Source organism: Halichoerus grypus, chromosome 4 (genome assembly GCF_964656455.1).
Source record: "Halichoerus grypus chromosome 4, mHalGry1.hap1.1, whole genome shotgun sequence".
Lineage (NCBI taxonomy): Eukaryota > Metazoa > Chordata > Mammalia > Carnivora > Phocidae > Halichoerus > Halichoerus grypus.
In genome coordinates this window covers 132,337,046-132,356,942 of record NC_135715.1, presented here as the reverse complement: position 1 = coordinate 132,356,942, position 19,897 = coordinate 132,337,046, and the positions used below count along the sequence as shown (strand labels likewise).

General features: G+C 38.6%; 1 protein-coding gene across 1 annotated transcript in view; it reads left to right on the top strand.

Annotated features, from left to right (window-relative positions):
• The window catches only part of LRP2 (LDL receptor related protein 2), a 195,627-nt gene that overhangs the window by 92,596 nt on the left and 83,134 nt on the right, over positions 1-19,897 (top strand). Inside the window, exons 24-33 of the mRNA XM_078070026.1 lie at positions 1,056-1,175; positions 1,282-1,398; positions 3,148-3,525; positions 4,726-4,974; positions 6,183-6,394; positions 7,146-7,330; positions 8,474-8,702; positions 10,255-10,432; positions 12,524-12,652; positions 18,748-18,914. Coding sequence (XP_077926152.1) covers positions 1,056-1,175; positions 1,282-1,398; positions 3,148-3,525; positions 4,726-4,974; positions 6,183-6,394; positions 7,146-7,330; positions 8,474-8,702; positions 10,255-10,432; positions 12,524-12,652; positions 18,748-18,914 — 1,964 coding nt within the window. The remainder of the gene's footprint in view (positions 1-1,055; positions 1,176-1,281; positions 1,399-3,147; positions 3,526-4,725; positions 4,975-6,182; positions 6,395-7,145; positions 7,331-8,473; positions 8,703-10,254; positions 10,433-12,523; positions 12,653-18,747; positions 18,915-19,897) is intronic.

Here is a 19,897-nt window from a genome sequence, read left to right as displayed (position 1 = left end):
TCATCGTATCGTAGTCACATCTGTTCCATCCGTCAATTCCCATATCCATAGGCTTATAAGAGCAAAGACACAAGAAGCATAGACTCCTCCTGAGCACTGAGTTAATCCTATGGATGCAAAACAAGGACTGTCTCTGAGGTCTAACATCCAGACACAAACTGGGGAGAAAATTCCTCCACTGACTTTTCATATATTTAAGGCAAATTTGTTTTTTTCTGAATCATATAAATGATCCGGACATTTCGCTACTGGTTTTTCTTTTCGTTTCATAGAAGCAAAGAGGGGATAAAATACAGAGGCATGGAAAATTAAATTTCCATTAGTACTGTCTGCCTGCTTTTCATCTTGCTAGTTCTGATTTCCTTTAGGTTATTGTTTGTTTTTGTGTCTGTAATAATGGTTTAGGGTGGAGTTCCCTGGATGAAGGCCTAGTCCTGGTTGCATGACTAGGCAAGTCACTTTCCTCCGTAGCATTTGGACTTTAAGACCTCTTCTAGCTTTCACATTCTGTGAGTCTATATTTAATACAGCTTCATGTTGTGGATGGGGCGGCCAGCACATCTGACTCTAAGGCTATGTCTCTTCAGCAGGGTGGGACCCTGGTTTCTAGAATTAATTGTTCCGCTTAGACTTTGGATTAAATGCAGTTGTGGTCTGTCTGTATACTGTTGCTGCTAGGCATGTGAGTCATGCCGACCATGATGCCTAGTTGGGTTCCATTGCTTAGCTTTAGAGTCACAGACTTCAATAATAATCCTGAGGTGTAGTCCAGTCCAAGTTCATGATGCTCACTATGAAAGCATAGTCTGTTTTTCAAAGTGTAGTCACAGATTCTGACTCTCACATACAATCTTTTTATTCCTCTTTCCAAAAACTGTCCTGGCTTTGCGTGCTCTTGCTGGGCTGACTTTGTCAGTGTGGCCGATTTGAAGGAATTTTGAACACACGTACAAATGAGATGACTTGTGTATCTCCTTAGCGTTTTGCAGTTTGGTTCTGGTACACACTGAACAAGAAATAAACTGTTACTTGGTTTTGTTTTTGAATGACATTAGAACTTACAGAGGCATGCCTACCTAGTCAGTTTCGTTGTCCTGATCATCGATGTATTGACCTATCTTTTGTCTGTGATGGGGACAAGGACTGTGTTGATGGATCTGATGAAGCTGGTTGTGGTAAGTAGATTGCTTTATTTTTATTCATGATGTTTAAAAATAATCTCAGTGTTTAGTGGTTTTCTCCTTGAGCTAATTTCTAATGCTTTTTTTTTTTCATTCTTAGTAATTAATTGCACTGCTTCTCAATTCAAATGTGCCAGTGAGGGTCGGTGTATTAGTAACATATATCATTGTGATGGTGTTTTTGACTGCAGTGATCACTCTGATGAGATAGACTGTCGTAAGTACCATATATCTGCATGTTTCATTTTCCTTAAAAGATTTTATTCATTTTGGGGGGAGGGAGAGTGCGAGCAAGGGGAGTGGCAGAGGCAGAGGGAGAGGGAGAGAGAGAATCTCAGGCAGACTCCATGCTGAGGGCGGAGCCCGGCACAGGGGCTGGGTCTCAGGACCCTGAGATCTTGACCTGAGCTGAAATCAAGAGTTGAATGCTTAACCGACTGAGCCACCCAGGTGCCCCTGCATGTTTCAGTTTTACTAGCATTGATATTACTGCAGGTTTTCTCTAATTTGGATAAACTTTGGAGGGAAGACAGCCTGAATTACAAACTATTATCAAAGGAATGCGGTATTGAACATACAGTAAAGTTGACTAGATATTTCCAAATAATGACTTATAATTTGTGAATCCAGTGATTGTATAAATGGGCACTTTCCAATGGTCCCTTAGGTAGGTTAAATATTCTTAGATATTTTTGTTTTTACTATTAATTTTTCCTAGGATATCCCAAATTAGTGGGTTTCAAGTTTTTGAGGCTTCTTATACATAAAGTTGTCTTAATGGTTTCTTTTAAATCTCAATAGAGAGATCAAATCATGGTATAGATACGGTGTGAAGTGGTATTTGATATTGACTTGAATGAATTCACTTCAACTATTATTTGTTGAATATCTGCTAAGATGTTCCTTAAAGTAAGAAAAATTATATAACCTAAGAGATAACTGAAGCAAAGTACACAGTTATAAGGGCCTTAGAAATGGTACAGATAAAATTCAATTGAGTTTCACAGAAAAGAAATTCTTTCTAGTCATAGGATTCAAGGAGCACTTCATGGAATATAAATCTGATGGATCTATAATCTCCATGGGCTGGAGACCTATGGTAGATGGGATCTCTTCTTGCTCACTTTTTGTGTTAAATGGATTTTAGACTTTAAAAGATTGTTAGTAAGGTGATCATTTGTTAGAATTAATGGTGTTTTGGATCATAAAAAGTAGGTTTTTATTAATTTTCCTCCCTAATCAGAAAAAAAGTATTTAAATCTATGGATAAAAAGAAAAGTCAAATAATGCTTAATACTTTATAGATGTTTACAACACCCAGAAATTCTTAATCATTGATTTTCCTGGTTCGTGTTGAAAGTATGGAATTCTTCTGTGATAGTTTGTGGTTAAACTGCCAATTGCCACTGACTTGCTGTTGCCTTACAAGGCCCCTGGGAGGAAGCTTGGGTTTACCCCTGTGAGATAGGGAAGCAACTCTTATCTATCCAGGATTGCTCAATGAATAGTGGAAAGTTTACGAAGAAGTAAGGATTTACTGTCACCTTTTGTTTACTTAATGTGTGCTGGTTTCATTGGGTATAGTTTGCTTGAGGGAAAATTAATAACACCCAAATATATGATATTAAACACATGAATTCAAAGTAACAAATTAATGGCTGTTTAAGCTCTATTGAAATGCACTGGTGATTATTTAATAAAGAGGCAGATAAATTTTATTTAATCTGTAATTGAATGAACATTAAAAACATAGGAAACAGAATTTTCTTTTGACCCAGGGACTTGTCAGACACGTATAAAGATTTTTCTTTACCACATGTTGTTTTAGATTTTAATATTAAATTTGTCATAGTCATTCTCTTAAACGTACCCTTGATCCAAAATCATTTCCTGTGAATCTAGGAGTTACATAAGAAGGATTATGAATTGCATTCACAAGCCCATCTCCCTCATGCATTTCTCTTAGCAACGAGGCCTCCCGGTATGTGCCATCCAGATGAATTTCAGTGCCAAGCAGATGGTGTCTGCATCCCGAAGAGCTGGGAGTGTGATGGGCATCAAGACTGCATCTTTGGATCTGATGAGCACCATGGCTGTGCCCCCAGGACCTGCCCTCCATCTCATTTCCTGTGTGAAAATGGAAACTGCATCCTCAGAGATTGGCTCTGTGATGGGGACAATGACTGCAGGGATCTGAGTGATGAGAAGGACTGCCCCACGCAGGCCTTTCACTGTCCCAGTTGGCAATGGAATTGCCCTGGCCATAGCATCTGTGTGAATCTGAGTGCAGTGTGTGATGGCATCTTTGACTGCCCCAATGGGACAGATGAATCCCCACTTTGCAGTAAGTTTCCTGACCACAGTTTAATGGCCTTAAATTCATTCTGAGCACACAGTGGCCTGCTGTGTGCATCACCATTGTCTCAGTCACCATGTAGCTTTAAGGAAGGGATTTTGGTTCCTCTATGAGTTCAAATCTGTGTAGGGATAAGCATCCTGGAATTCAAATAAATCACCACTGGATGATATTTCTCATTAAATCCTTTGCACTTGGTTCTGTGTTTTTACTTATTTTTTAGAAAAATGAGACAAAATGAGGCCATTAGATTGTCAATTTTTTGGGGGGGACTGTGGTCCTAAGGTTTTCTAACTTCAGTATTTTCTAATTTCAATCAGAACTTGCCACAAAACAAATGAAGTCCGGGGATTTGTGTTTGCTGTGATTAAAATCCTTTGATTGGCATGTAATCCTAATTGCTGTCCTTTCTTTCTTTCCTCTTTAATCAATGCTCACTCTCAGATGAACCCCGGCCAGGTATGATCGCAAAATATTTTAGATTCTTATGATTTTAAATGGGTTATGTTTGTGCTGAAAATATTCTAATCATTTTGACTGACTTCCCCCTCTGGAGCATGTTTCATATCATGACTCTGAAAAATAAGTTAGAGTATACATGGCACTAGAGGGCATTTGCATCCCAGGCATATGAAGTGACTTTGGGTGGCTTCAGGCATTGCTGTTTTGGCCCTGAAAGGAAGGAATGGTGGCATGCTGGTGGATCTGTGCCCTCTAGTGTTCCAGTTGCCTTTCCCTTTCCATTTATTCACTTTCATAGATCTTCTAGCCCTTGCTGTTGAATGTCAAAGTCTTGTCTTCCATTTCTCTATAGGTGGAAGAATGTCAGGAAGCAAGTGGGAAGTCATTTAAGTCTCTTTGCATGCTTTATCAATGACAGTTGTGTTTCCTGATGCCAGCAATATGTCCTCAGTTTCTCTCACAGCACTAAATGGATTTATAATAGAGGGTTATAGTGAAGAAAGCGGTTTCAGTCCTGTGATTGTGAAGGACAGTAAGTCCCTGAGCAAATTAGAGCAGACACTGATGAGCCTATGGAGCTCATCCAAGTGAATGCTGCTCTTAGTTCTTACCTGGGTATTACGTTTAAGGTAGCATCAGATTGTATGACAAATATTACAATAGAGTGAACCAAAAAAGCAAAGATTCCTGACTTTTCCCCTTTGTGATTCTCTTTCTTTATTCTAGACCAGGATAGCTGCTTAGATTCCAATGGTGGTTGTACTCACCAGTGTGTTCAGGGGCCCTTTGGGGCTCAATGCCTGTGTCCATCAGGATACCTGCTTGCCAATGATTCTAAGACCTGTGAAGACATAGACGAATGTGATGTCCCAGGCTTTTGTAGCCAGCATTGTTTCAATACGAGAGGTTCTTTCCGGTGCTGGTGTGATGACGAATACACGTTAGACACTGACAGAAGGACTTGCAAAGTTACAGGTAATGACTGAACTTGAAAGTGAACTAACTCCAGCCAGTATAACAGTACACTCCAGAGTTTAAGATCAAATGTTGCATGCGGGCATTTGACAACATTGGAGTCAAACGGACTTGAATCCTGGATGGGTTATGTAACCTCCTTAAACCTCAGTTTGTTATGAGGATTAAATAAGTGAATACTCATAAAGATCTTGACATATTTTGGAAAATAGAGGTTTAAGCATAAATAGATGATTTTCTATTTAAAATAATAGCAATGGTTTTTGTATTATTTAAAAATGATTTCTGTATCACATTTAAGCATCTTCATACAATGCTTAATTGACTCAATTCAACCAATATTAATTCAGTTTCTATAATGTGAAGGTGATTATACTATGTATTAAGATATTGATTTGACTGTTTCAAAAGTGACCAAATAAAGATGGGTAACACAAAATAGACAGTTCCTTTCTTTTTCAAGTAGGAGTGTGGATGGTAGACAGTCCAGGGGATAAAGTTGGGGGTGAAGGCTGTGTGCCATGCTAAAGCTTGGCATCATTTATTACTAAAAAGGAAGTGGAGAGGGGATATTGAGAAGTAATTAATAGTCTCTGCCACAGCTGCAAAACAAAAAGAATTAATTCCCATTATTAGGAAGCCTACATTGTAGGAAGGAAGATAAGCAATATTCAAAAGTAAGTACAAAAATAACAAATAGTAACTGGAAAAATGCAAGTATAGTTCGCTCCAGATTGATAGTGAGACGAACATTGGAGTATAATTAAAGGAAGAAAGCTATTTTGGAAAAAGCTTATATTAATAAATACTCAAGAAAATCAGCTAACTATTAAGATGAACATGAAATGAATAAATTCTTTTTATAGGGACTTTTGTTTGTTTTCCCTAGTACTATAATTTGGAGTTAAATCTTCCTTCTGTTATCAAAAGTATTGCATCAAGGGGCGGCTGGGTGGCTCAGTCATTAAGCGTCTGCCTTCAGCTCAGGTCATGGTCCCAGGGTCCTGGGATCGAGCCCCACATCGGGCTCCCTGCTTCTCCCTCCCCCACTCCCCCTACTTGTGTTCCCTCTCTCGCTGTGTCTCCCTCTGTCAAATAAATAAATAAAATCTTTTTTTAAAAAAAGTATTGCATCAAATATTTAAGAGATGTTTTAATTGTGGTTTCTCCCACGTTCATTGACATTTTTGTATTTTCTTCTTGGACAGGATCTGAAAGTCTGTTGCTACTTGTGGCAAGTCAGAACCAGATTGTTGCTGACAATATCACCTCCCAGGTTCACAATATCTATTCAGTTGTCCGGAATGGTTCTCACATTGTAGCTCTTGATTTTGATTCAATCAGTGGTCGTGTCTTTTGGTCTGATGGAAGTCAGGGTAAAATCTGGAGTGCGTTTCAAAATGGAACAGACAGAAGAGTAGTAAGTACATTTCTGTTGATATTTGGCCTGACTAGTCCCCCTGTCTTGGGTCTAATACTCTTATTCATCAGGGAGAACAGGTCCTACCTCATCCTGGGTAGCTCTCATATTCCCCTCTGGGCCACATTGCACCCAAGAGGCCTGGAAGTTCGTAACTCCCAATACATGGGTGTTTTAGATAAGAATGTGGCCTCTGAAGGCAGATCCGTGATTCTGAATTCCAGGTCACATGATGCCGAGACTTCACAATTTTCTTTTTCCTAGTGGATGAGAGCAGAGGAAAATACAGGGGAGTTAGGGGTTGTTTTTCCTTAGCTTTAATCTAGTTAGGTTTCTCAGTCCATCTCCCACAGTTTCAGTTTCTTGACCCTTAGTGGTTGTGTTTCCTCTGCCCCTTAGGACTTTATTTTATAATTGTTGGCATTTAATCAGTAAAGATATTATTTTGGCATGTGAACATTTTATAGTTTTGTAGGGTTGCCAGTTTAGCAAATGGATGGAGCTTTTGTTTAAATGCAAAAACTTTAAACAGTAGAGGTATCCTAGAGTATTCAGTTCTACAAAATGTAGTATATTTTTCCTGGAAAGCCCTACTGTTGATTTGGTGGTTAGCTATGCGGAAGACAAAATTTTCTCATCCTCACAAGCAATCATAGGACAGGTTTAGTTGTTTTATTCTAGATTTTCATATAATTTCAGTGTTTGCATTTATTGTCTTTAGAATTCACTTTTTATTCACTTTTGTCTTTAGATACTTAACAGTGGTGTGACTATGACTGAAAGTATTGTGGTAGATTGGGTAGGTCGCAATCTTTACTGGACAGACTATGCCCTGGAAACAATTGAAGTATCTAAACTGGATGGTAGCCACAGGACTGTGCTGATTAGTAAGAATGTATCAAATCCAAGGGGACTAGCATTAGATCCCAGAATTAGGTAAGACTTTTTTTTTTAATGATACTGCTGTGACACGGTTATGAGGGAAAAACAGTAGTAACCTGATGTGGCTGATACGCATGTCTCAAAATTTGAAATGAAACTTTGTTTAAACATCTCTATAGAAATGGTAACCAACCAGGTGTTATTGGTATCCATCCTTTATCTTTTTAGTCTTCTTCATATAGTGCATGAGAGCACTTGGTTGTTCACTTTAAGAACACGTTGATTCGTTATGATTCATTGATTCATTAGCTTGGTAACACAATTATTGAACTGATTGTTACAGAATTACATAATTAGGTCTCTAATGAATGTACACAATAGTATTCCATAGATGGGCCAGTTTGTAACTCATTGATTCATTAGCTTGGTAATATAATTATTGAACTGATTGTTATAGATTTATATAATTAGGTCTCTAACGAATGTACACAATAGTATTCCATAGATGGGCCAGTTTGTAACTTTGATATCTCATGGTTATACAACAACAAAAAAAGCAAGATTTTCCTGCTTTAGTTTCATGTTGTTTATTAGGGTTCCCTTTTATGTCATGTAGGGAAGAAAATGTTTGCCTGCTGGTCCTGAAGGGAAGGAGAAATTCTCCCAGATGCTTTGAAACCTTGGATGGCTTCTTTCCTTGAATTTACTTAAAATTCTCTAACTTAGATTCTTTTCTGTAGGATCATGAGTTAGGCAAATTATGCTCAATGGCAATGAAGACTTCCTAGATATTGTAAAGTATTACACACCAGTGAAATTTATGATGGATCTCTAATGATGAACAAGTGACTCTCTTATCTTAAAAAATGACAGGGTAGATAAACAAGGCCAGATGGATTTTTCTAGATGAACTATTTGTGGATTGTACAGAAACATGAATAGGCATTGGGACATTTCATTGTCATAATGTTCTGCATGTTTTATGAACATTTTAGAAACACCCAGATGGCTTATGACTGCATTATGATTACAGTTTTACTTTGGGACACTCAGAGGAAATAATAAGCTCTGTACAGACATTCTGAACTGGAGATGATTTATTTTAAGCAGAACATAAAGATGATGTCGTCTTAAAATGGCAGTTATTTTCAGATTGAACTATATCCTTTCCAATTGGTGATGAATTTCTTTTCACAGTGACCATGTGATGTTCTGGTCTGACTGGGGCCATCACCCTCGTATTGAGCGAGCCAGCATGGATGGCAGTCTGCGCATTGTCATTGTCCAGGAGAAGATTTTCTGGCCCAGTGGCATAACTATTGACTACCCCAACAGACTGCTCTACTTTATAGATTCCTATCTTGATTACATAGACTATTGTGATTATAATGGACAGCATCGGAGGCAGGTGATAGCCAGTGATTTGGTAAGTTGGTATTGAGGAAAACTAAACTGAACCCACAAGAGTGGCTTAGTCAAAAGCACATACAGTAACAAGAAAACTAAGAAATTGATTATTGTGTCTTAGACATTACAAGGTCAATCCGGGAAGTGGCAACAGGAGTGAGGGTCAATCCATCTTTTCTAACAGAAAATATTTTTATTCCAGTTCATGATCAGATTGTGCCATGTCCAGGAATGATTAATAGTTTGTGTGATTTAGTTGATCTGTAGATGCTAATCTGTTTCTTCTATGAATAACAGACCTGTACCTCTGAAACAAATAATATATTATATGTTAAAAAAAGAAGAAGAAGAAGAAGATAGCAGGAAGGGAAAAATGAAGGGGGGGGAAATCGGAGGGGGAGACGAACCATGAGAGACTATGGACTCTGAGAAACAAACTGAGGGTTCAAGGGGGGGGGGGTGGGGGGATGGGTTAGCCTGGTGATGGGGATTCAAGAGGGCATGTATTGAATGGAGCACTGGGTGTTATATGCAAACAATGAATCATGGAACCCTACATCAAAAACTAATGATGTAATGTATGGTGATTAACATAACATAATAAAATAAAAAAAAAAAATTTAAAGTTTTAAGCAAAAATTAATAATTTATATTTAGATTTCTCAATTAAATCACAGCCTGTTACATATTTCGTATCTTTTATTGGAGTATAATTGATATATAACGCTATATTGGTTTCAGGTGTACAACATATTAATTAGACAATTCTATATGTTAATCAATTTTTATTCAGAAAATTCTGAATTTGTTCTCACAAGTTAAATGGGAAGATATAGGAAATATGTATTTCACCAAAGAGCTGTTACTGACTTCTATTTAAAATTGTCATTGTTGGGGCACCTGGGTGGCTCAGTCAGTTAAGGTCTGACTCTTGATTTCAGCTCAGGTCAGCTCCTGAGATCAAGCCCCATGTCAGGATCCGTGCTCAGCACGGTTTCTCTCTCCCCCTTTCCCTCTGCCCCTCCCCCTGCTCTCTCTACCTCTAAAATAAATAAGTCTAAAAAATAATAAAAAAATACTACAGTTGTCATTGTTGATGGTTCTGTGGCTTTAAGGGACCCTGGCAGGGCCTCCCTACCTTGAGGGAATAGGCATCTAGGCTCTTATCAGATTTACATGAATCTGTGAGTGGCAGAGATAGAACTGGGTAAAGAGTGGCAATAATGGGCTGGGGGCTAAGGCTTGGGAGTAGGGGATCCCGATAAGTCATCTTACTTTCTGCACTTCAGTGTTGCTTTCATTCGTAAAATGGATGCCCAGAGTAATTACCAGAGTAAAAAGGAAGACTAAATGACACACATAGGTGAAAGAATTTGGGGCGGTATAATGGGATATGTATAGGTCAGCAGTGCATTTTTGTATCTGTCTCTTGACAGTGACTTCCCCATGTCTTTATTAAATAATTAAATGCTAAAGGAAACATGTTCTTGGGCAGTTATCCTTTTCCTTTTCTATATTACTCACCTTTTTTATTTCTGGGCAAAGTCTCATTGTTCTCTTCGGCTTCACAGATTCTGCGACATCCCTATGCCCTAACTCTCTTTGAAGATTCCGTGTACTGGACTGACCGCTCTACTTATCAGGTTGTTCAAGCCAATAAGTGGCATGGTGGGAACCAGTCAGTCATAATTCGTAATGTTCAGCAGCCTCTTGGGGTTGTTGCAGTTCATCCTGTGAAACAACCAGATGGTGAGTGATGCAGAGACATCTGCCTGGGAATAGCTTGGAAACCGCTTGTTCTGGGAACACTGAGCGTACAGTGTTGCAGACCTGTTTGTTTGGGCGGTACATTTTCCTTTCCTCTTTACCAACCACCCCAGTCCTAACCTTTCCATTACTTTTATTTACCACGGTAGACGAAAATCTTGTGTGTAACAGCAGATCTAAATTGTGTCATTTTATTCAGCAGTTGGCTACTGTCTCTGTGACAGTCTCGGAATCCCAATTTCTTTGGCTGACAAGTGGGGCATAGACCAGACAGTCCCTTAGATCCTTTCATTGCTGCCACTCTGTCGCTTAGAGCAGCTTATTCTTAGGACTCGTTTATTACGGCACCGGTGCCCTGTAGGTGTGCTACAGCCACCCCAAGTCGTCCTAGATGTGTGGTGTGCATGGCTAGGGGATTTAAACATTTGGCATTGGTGGTGTTCTTTCTGGTGGGAAGAGGGATAAGTCGCTTAATCTTCACACAAACAAAACCTGTAGTGCTTTCTCACTATGCCTCAGAATCTGGCCCTTTTTCTTCCTTGTCTCTTCTTCCATTTACTCTTGCCACGCTGGACTTCATTTTGCTCCAGAAGCATACCAGGCTACCTCCTACTCTGAACTTTGGTACCAGTTCTTTCTACTGCCTGGAACAACCCTTCTCCAGATTTCTGCTTGAGTTGCTCCTTCAGTGTCATTTAGGATTCTCTCAAATGCTCCTTGGTGGCCCTTGACTGCCCTATCTAAAATAGCTTACCCCTCTCATAATTCTTTTGCTCTTTACCTACATATCTTGAAATCACATAATTTATGAGTTTAAGTCTGTCTCCCTTTGTTAGAATATCTGCCCCATGTTTACAGTATTCTCAGTGCTTAAAATGGTGTTTGGAACATGGTGAACATTTTTTGAGTGAATGAATCTAATGCAGTATACGTAATAAGAACATTAAAGATCTGGAGAACATCCTGTGAGTTTGGGATGCACACAGGATCCCTTATTTATTTTAAAAAGCAGAGACACACAAAGATGTCATCAATAGAAAAATAAAAGATTACTATCTAACCAAAACTTGGACAACAGTGGGTAAGTGTCAAGGTCACAAAGGGAACGTGCACGTTGGTTTCATTTAATGTAAAAAGATCTCTTTTAGCTCGGGCAAGGAGACACGTATTATTTGGCATCATATTTCTATTACTAAGCTCGGGGTTACTCAGTGGCTATTTGTTCATAGTCTGGTTATAGACAGGATTGTTCTGTGACCTTGGGGAAGTCATTACCCCCTTGTTTCTCTTTCGAATTTTGTGTTGAAAGCATAATGCTAGGGAAGAGTAATGTAGTTTAGGGGAAAAAAAAAGCCAAACTGACAGAGGTAACCTAATGTACTTGTGTCTCTACTGGGCATCTCTGGGAGGACAGTAACAGCATGACTGTGTGTACATTTTAAAATTTATTTATTTAAATTGAGAGAAATTTGACATATAACATTATATTTTTAGGTGTACAACATGATTTGATATATGTACGTATTATGAAATGATCATGACAATAAGTTCAGTGAATATCCCCCATTATATGAAGTTACAAAATTTTTGTGTATGTGTGTGATGAGAATTTTTAAGATCTACTGTCTTAATGACTTTAAAATATATAATACAGCATTGTTAACTGTAGTCATCATACTGTACATTATATCCTAGGACTTACTTATCTTGTAGTTGGAAGTTTTCACCTTTTGACCACCTTCACCCATTTTGCCCACCACCTACTCTGTGCATCTGGCAACTGCCAATCTGTTCTATGAGTTTGGTTTTTCTTAGATTTCACATACGAGTGAGATCATGTAGTATTTGTCTTTCTCTCTCTGACTTATTTCACTTAGTGTATGCTTTCAAGGTCCATCCATGTTGTTGCAAACAGCAAGATTTTCTTCTTTTTCATGGCTGAATGATATTAATTGTGTGTGTGTGTGTGTGTGTGTGTGTGTGTGTGTATCACTTTATCAGTTCATTCTGTGCACTTTAATGTGGGAGGTCTTCCATTCACCAATGTTTTCTTCTTTTCTTTTTCTATTACAGGTGAAAATTCATGCGCTTCTTCCTCCTGCAGTCATCTATGCTTGCTTTCCTCCCAGAGGCCACACCTTTATTCCTGTGCTTGTCCTTCAGGATGGAGTCTTTCTCATGATTCTGTGACTTGCTTGAAAGGTACAGTATGCCTTTTAAGTGTGCCCTGAAAGTGGAACTTGCCATAGTTTAGCAAAGGAATGTCAGCTCTAAGCCACTTGCTAATGGAATGTGGGTTGTGTTCACCCTTCGATTCAGTGAGTACCTGGAGTACGTGCTGTCTGGGGTAATTGACATGAGCACCTCGGCTGTAATATAATTTCTGTATGTGAAGCTCATATGATGTGTGCATGTGATTCAACAATTCTTAACCTTATATTTTCTCTTACCTGGACACAGTTAGGCAAGCTATGATAATAGGAAGTTCCAAATTCTGCACTTAAGAATTCTTGACACTTGTGTATGGCTTTATTTTTCAGGCTCCTTATCTTGTTGTTATTATAATAGTCAATGATGCGTGTCCCAGCATAGGTCTTCTGACACCAATTTCAGTAATTAATATCTGGTTATTTTAAAAATGAAAGTTTTCTTTGTGTGATAGATCATAAGTGACTGAGCAATTTAATCTTCATCTCACCCTAGATAGTTTTGGAAATGTTTGTGGAGAATTATACTAAAGTACTTTAGGGAGTAAGAACAAAAAGGAAAGATAGAGTCAATCCACCAAAGAGATTTCTGCTGGAGTATGTACTAGATATAATAAAGTCTTTTTAAAAATCATTCACCTTTCGCTTAAAAATCTAGAGAGTTACTCTAAATTCCAGTTCTTTTCATTTCTCAGTGGAGTGAATGTGTTTTGGTACTGACAAAAATGGTTGCAGAGAAGTTAAATTAAATATTTAATGATAAAAAATTCTTAAACTAAGAGAAAATAGAATCCTACTCTAGAGGTAAAGTTAGTTTTCAAGTGGAAAATTTCTGCTGAATCCAGGAAATTAATGGTGTTTTCAGATTCTGCAGATGTAGGCTTACTGAAAATTGAATTCCATCAAGATATAATATTTTGCAATGATATTTTCATGATGAAAGATTTTAATTATTGGTAATGCTTACAAAGGGATTGGCATTTGCTGTTTTTCTTCAGAGACTTATTATGCACCTAATCCTTGTTGACATTGTTTAATTTAGTGTGTCCTCCGAGTCTTTCAGCAGAAGATTAAATTGGGCTATAGACATTTTGGATACAAAGCATTCTTTCACCACACAAAGATTGTTGAACTGTGCATTGGGGATTGGTGTAATCAATATTACTATCTGATGGTGATTGATATCTAAATAGTACCTTTTGTTGTTTCTAGAATAATTCCACTAGTGGTTTTCCATAGTTTGACTTTACTGAGGTGGAATTTTTTTAGTATTTCTCAATTGATTTCTGAGCACCAATTGGGTAACTTAATGCCAATATATGTTAACTAAAAAAAAGAATTCCACAATTTTTTTTCAGTAAGAAGCTTAGAAGACTTGTTAACATTTATAGATGAAAATATTTTACTTGATTTACAGGTTAAATAGCTTTTAAAATATTGTTTACTAAGTATCTGGAATATCTTTGGAAGTGCTTGTGTAATAAGGTTAAGTGAAAAAGCAGATACTGTTCAGTATTGGCCATAGAAAAATATGCATTAAAAAGGTCTGGAAGGGGCGCTTGGGTGGCTCAGTTGGTTTGGCGTCCGACTCTTGATTTTGACTCCAGTCCGGGTTTCAAGGTTGTGGGATCGAGCCCTGTGTTGGGCTCTGCACTCAGCATGGAGTCTGCTTGGGATTCTCTCTCTCTCTTTCCCTCTGCTCCTCCCTCCCCCACGTGCTCTCTCTTTCTCTCTAAATAAAATAAAATAAATTCTTAAAAAAATAATAAAAAGGTCTGGAAGACACACACATGAGCACCAATAGTGGTTACAGTTGGGTAAGGGAATTAATGAGCTATTTCTATTTTTTCCTAATTTTATTTTATAAAATTTAAAACTGAGAACTTTCTCTGCGTGAAATAGCTTTTTATTCTTTAGAAAAACATGTTCTCCACAATGCTAAAAACAAATAAATAAACAAAAAGCAAACCAAAACATCTCCCCACCATCCTCTACAATAAACAACCTGAGACCCAAAATAGGTTTCTGGCTCAGACTGAGGGACACACAGAAATTGTTTCAGTGATTATGTGCAGCATAAGAAGAAAACACTGCTTGCACACACTGTTGGAAAGTTTGCAGTGCTGATCAGTTAGTGCAAGGTCTGAGTTAAGGAGGACCTTGTTAGGGAGTAATAAATGTTGCTCTTCAATTACATCATCAGTTTCCCATTCCTGACTGCTCTCTCTTTACTTCTCTGCTCTGCTAAAACTAATTGTAATGGGATCATGACATAAAGAGTAAAATGAAGAAATGATTTTTTTATTTCAAAAGACTGAGACAGGTGTACCTGGGTGGCTCAGTCGGTTGAGCATCAGCCTTTGGCTCAGGAAATGATCCCAGAGTTCCAGGATCAAGCACCGTGCCTGGCTCCCCCAGTAAGCAGGGAGCCCAATTCTCCCTCCCCCTCTCTTGCTCTCTCTCTCTCAAATAAATAAATGAAATCTTAAAAAAAGAAAAAAAAAAAAGACTGAGACATGCTGTCCTAGTATGGCTTGAATGTCACTTCCTCCCGAAGTCCTTCCCATACAACCCCAGGTGCTTCTGTGCATATTCCTTCATGGCCATTATCATTGGAAATCTAAAGGGTCCATGTACTTGCCCTTGTTCTGTAGACTCTAAGTTCCTTGAGGATTAAGCCTCCACCTGATAGATGCTCATTGCCTGTGGCACACAGGAGCACTCAGTAAATGCTGAGTGAATGACAAGCCCTCCAGTAATCGTTTTTGCTCCTTCTTCAGTCCTGTGTTTTTCACCCATTTGCTCCTTTATAGCTGTATAGTGTCATAAAATCACTCCTTTTTTCTGTCCCACAGAGCACTTTTCATACACTCCCCTATGCCACTTGTCTCAATGGTCAGTCCTGTCTAGCGCTTCCCTGGCATCATCCTTCACCTTGGCTCTCACACCTTCACCAGTGCAGCACTGAATGACACCCCACCCTCTGGTGGATTGCCCATAAATATTCCTGAGTGATCAGCCTTCTCAAATCCAGCAGGAACCATCAGATCAAGGGCCTGAGACACAGCCCTGTGAGGGAATAGTGGCCAAAGGAGTAGATCTGGGTAGGGCTAGAGAGGAGGAGCTTCTTAGAAGAATCAAAAAGGCCCATGTTTGATGGATGAGAAATGCAGTTTTTTAGGCCCTAAACGTTGCTTTAGTTGAAAGTTCCTCCAATTAAACAAAAGGAAAATTATACATGTAAAAGAGCAGTATTAGGTTCTGAGTAAATAAAATTTAAAATTTCCTTGTGAAATTGGGGAACATTTCTTGTTTTTACTGAACAAATGAGCACTTACATAATGAATAAATAATTAAATATCTCAGTATAATTTCAAGGTACATCTGAACTCATAATATAGCTTTCACAGTATATTACTGCAGTTAAATGAAGTTAAGTGGTAATTTGATACTCAATAATTTAGTACCCGGCCTGCACTTTTTGCAGAGTAGTGATTAAGAACCTAAGTTTTGGAGTCCGAGGATCTGGCTGTGTGACCTTGGTTAAATTGCTTAATTTCTTTGTGCCTCATTTGAAAGTTGGGGGTTGGGGAGGGGTAATGACCTAACAGGGTTATGAGGCTTTAGGGAGATAAAGTAATGAAATAATATTTGGTGCATACTATGTGGCACACATTCCCAATAAATAGGGGCGATTATTTATGGCTATTATATTCAGAAGAGAGGCAATGTGGGGCAGGTGAGAGAGGACAGGCTGGTGAGTTAAACTCTCACATTAGCCCCTGCAAGTTGTATTGGCCTCAGTTGAAAACAACTTTGCAGGTTTATTGGGAAAGACTAAAGCTGTATATTGTAGGGCTTTGTAAAAATACAGCATTAATAGTTGCAATATTACTTTAAATGTTTACTACATTAATAAATGCTAAGTTATTTTTAGTAATAGAAATGCCAGGAACAAGGAAAAGCTAATGAGGTGTTAAAATCAGTAAAGAGCCAGAATAATCCCTTGGAAGGGGCGCCTGGGTGGCTCAGTCGTTAAGCGTCTGCCTTCGGCTCGGGTCCTGATCCCAGGGTCCTGGGATCGATCCCCGCATCGAGCCCCACATCGGGCTCCCTGCTCGGCGGAGAGTCTGCTGCTCTCTCTCCCACTCCCCTGCTCGTGTTCCCTCTCTCCCTGTGTCTCTGTCAAATAAATAAAATCTTAAAAAAAAAACACAAAATAATCCCTTTGAAGATCTAAAGCTTTCCAGATTATTAAAAGAATGAAAACATCATTTTTAGCAGATGAAAATTATACAGTGATAATCATTTTAATTTTGCTTACTATGTGATGTATCTTATGTAGATGTCTTCATACCACAAAACCCATAGTCCAGTTTTCCTTTTCTGAGATAATTATAAATAAAACCCCATTCTTGAATTTCATCAGTTTAGATTTTTTTGCTAAAAGGACTATAGCTAGGATAAAGATTATCTTCGAAAAAGGACCTCTTGTTTCCCGTTAAGGAGATTAAGTGAACTGATAGTTTGAATAAGATATTATGAGTTTGTTTAAGTTGCAGTATACAGATACGTTTGAGAACTTTAGAAAATCCTATTTACATATTCATTTATGTATCTATCTATTTTTAAAAATTTTTTAAATTAACATATGATGTATTATTTGTTTCAGGGGTACAGTTCTGTGATTCATCAGTCTTACACAATTCACAGCGCTCACCATAGCACATACCCTCCCCAGTGTCCATCACCCAGCCACCCCATCCCTCCCACCCCCCTCCACTCCAGCAACCCTCAGTTTGTTTCCTGAGATTAAGAGTCTCTTCCATAAGAGACATAAACCCTACCTGGTTTCATCTTGTTTCTTTTTTCCCTCCCTTCCCCTATGATTCTCTGTTTTGTTTCTCAAATTCCTCATATCAGTGAGATCATATGATAATTGTCTTTCTCTGATTGACTTAGGTGTCATTTTTTGATGGCTGCATAATATTCCATTGTATATATATATACCACATCTTCTTTATCCATTCATCTGTTGATGGACATCTAGGCTCTTTCCAGAGTTTGGCTACTGTGGACATTGCTGCTATAAACATTAGGGTGCACATACCCCTTTGGATCACTACATTTGTATCTTTAGGGTAAATACCCAGTAGTGCAATTGGGACGTAGGGTAGCTCTATTTTCTTTTTCTTTTTTTTTTTTTTTAAAGATTTTTTATTTATTTATTTGAGAGAGAGAGAATGAGAGAGAGCAAGCACATGAGAGGGGAGAGGGTCAGAGGGAGAAGCAGACTCCCTGCCGTGCAGGGAGCCCGATGCGGGACTCGATCCAGGGACTCCAGGATCATGACCTGAGCCGAAGGCAGTCGCCCAACCAACTGAGCCACCCAGGCGCCCAGGGTAGCTCTATTTTCAACGTTTTGAGGGAACACCATACTGTTTTCCAGAGTGGCTGTACCAGCTTATGCATCCATCTATTTATTCATTTATGTGGTCATTCATTTAGTTAGCAAATACTTATTTGGCAACTATTACATGCCAGGTCTGGGGACATAATAGTGAGTAAATCAGACATAGTCACTGCCTTTTGGGAGTTAAAATCAAGTGCAGAAGACAGCTGTTGATCAAACAATAATTGTAGAGATTGTACATTGGATTTACTTAGTAATTAAAGTCTCTAATAAACACTAGGCTACACTTGGTAATATTAAAACTCACCAAGAATAGTCCATATGTTTTCTTCAAATTTTTTTTTTCCAAATCCAACTCTCCTTTTCTTGAGTTACTGGGTATTAGTGAGGTTTGTCTATGCGCACACTGTGATGCTTAACAAACACAGATGCTTTATCCATGTAAGCAAGGGATTCACGAAGAGTAAGGTGGTGCCCGGGCAACCCGCTGAAACCCGATCCAAGGCCCTGGGTTGCCTGATGAAATACGTAATGTGTATGATATTTATTGCTGCAAAGCTGCAAGGGCATTTTATCCTAGGAGATGATAACAGTCCACTGCCTTCCATTACTCTACATGTCTGGGAATAGTGGGATATAATTTTGATTGATATTCTGCTATTCTGCTATTTTCACAGATGATCAACCTTTCTTAATAACTGTAAGATACAGTATAATTTTTGGAATCTCCCTTAATCCCGAGGTGAAGAGCAACGATGCTATGGTCCCCATAGCAGGGGTGATGAACGGTTACGATGTTGAGTTTGATGACTCAGAGCAGTTCATCTATTGGGTTGAGAATCCAGTAAGTTTTGAATAACATTCAAAGTGTATAACTTGTTCTTGAAGAGTCGAACTGCACCAATGCCTTCTTATAAGCAAACTTTTGCTGGGTGGATAAAAGAGACATGGTCCAGGAGTAAATTAATTTACCACTAAGTTTTAAAAAATTTTTATTTTATTTAAATTCGTTTAATTACCATATAGTACCACTAAGTTTTTTTGATTCAGTGAAGGATGTAGATAGGAGGCTGGCCCGGAACAAAGACCAGATAATAAGCCCATTTAAGCTATTGGGTATTATTTATTTGTTCATCCAGCAAGTATTTATTAAGTGCCTACTATTTGCTCTGCACTGAACTAATGACTTTCTGCTGTAGAATACACACCAGAAGAAGCAGTAACAAAGCTTGCTCTTAAGGAGTTTTAAGCTAGTAGAAGATATTAGATGAATATAAAGATGATCATAACTCGACAAAAAGCAGTAGATCCCTGAGGAAATTCCAGGAAAGCATTTGATGTGGCTGCTGGGGTCCTCATCAGCATCTTTGCCTCCAGGATAAAAAGAGTACTCCTTCAGTTCTCTTCATATGGGAGCCCACCCTTTAGAGGAGAAAGCTGTGAGGATGGGGAAGGGGCAGCGAGATTGCAAATGAGGAAGAGAGGGAAGATCTTTGTGTTTAATGCTTGTCACCTCTATGTAAATAAAATAGGATTTTATGGCTATATTGGCCTCCTGATTTTCACCTATGACTTGGGTTATTTTTATGACTGTGGCCTGTGGTAGTTAAGAAAGAATCTCTGTAGCCAATCTCAGAGGCAACTCGAATGATGAGCCTCGGACACACTTAAAAAATCATTATTTTCAAAGTATTGCTGGTGTTAGCATTATACACGGTGAGCCCACCCAGTGGCGCCGCACCTTTGCCTTGTCTCCAAATGCGAGGTGTGTTCAAGAAACGTAGCAGGCGGTGGTAGCTGCGGTGAAGAAAGTGCTTCCGTAGAGAA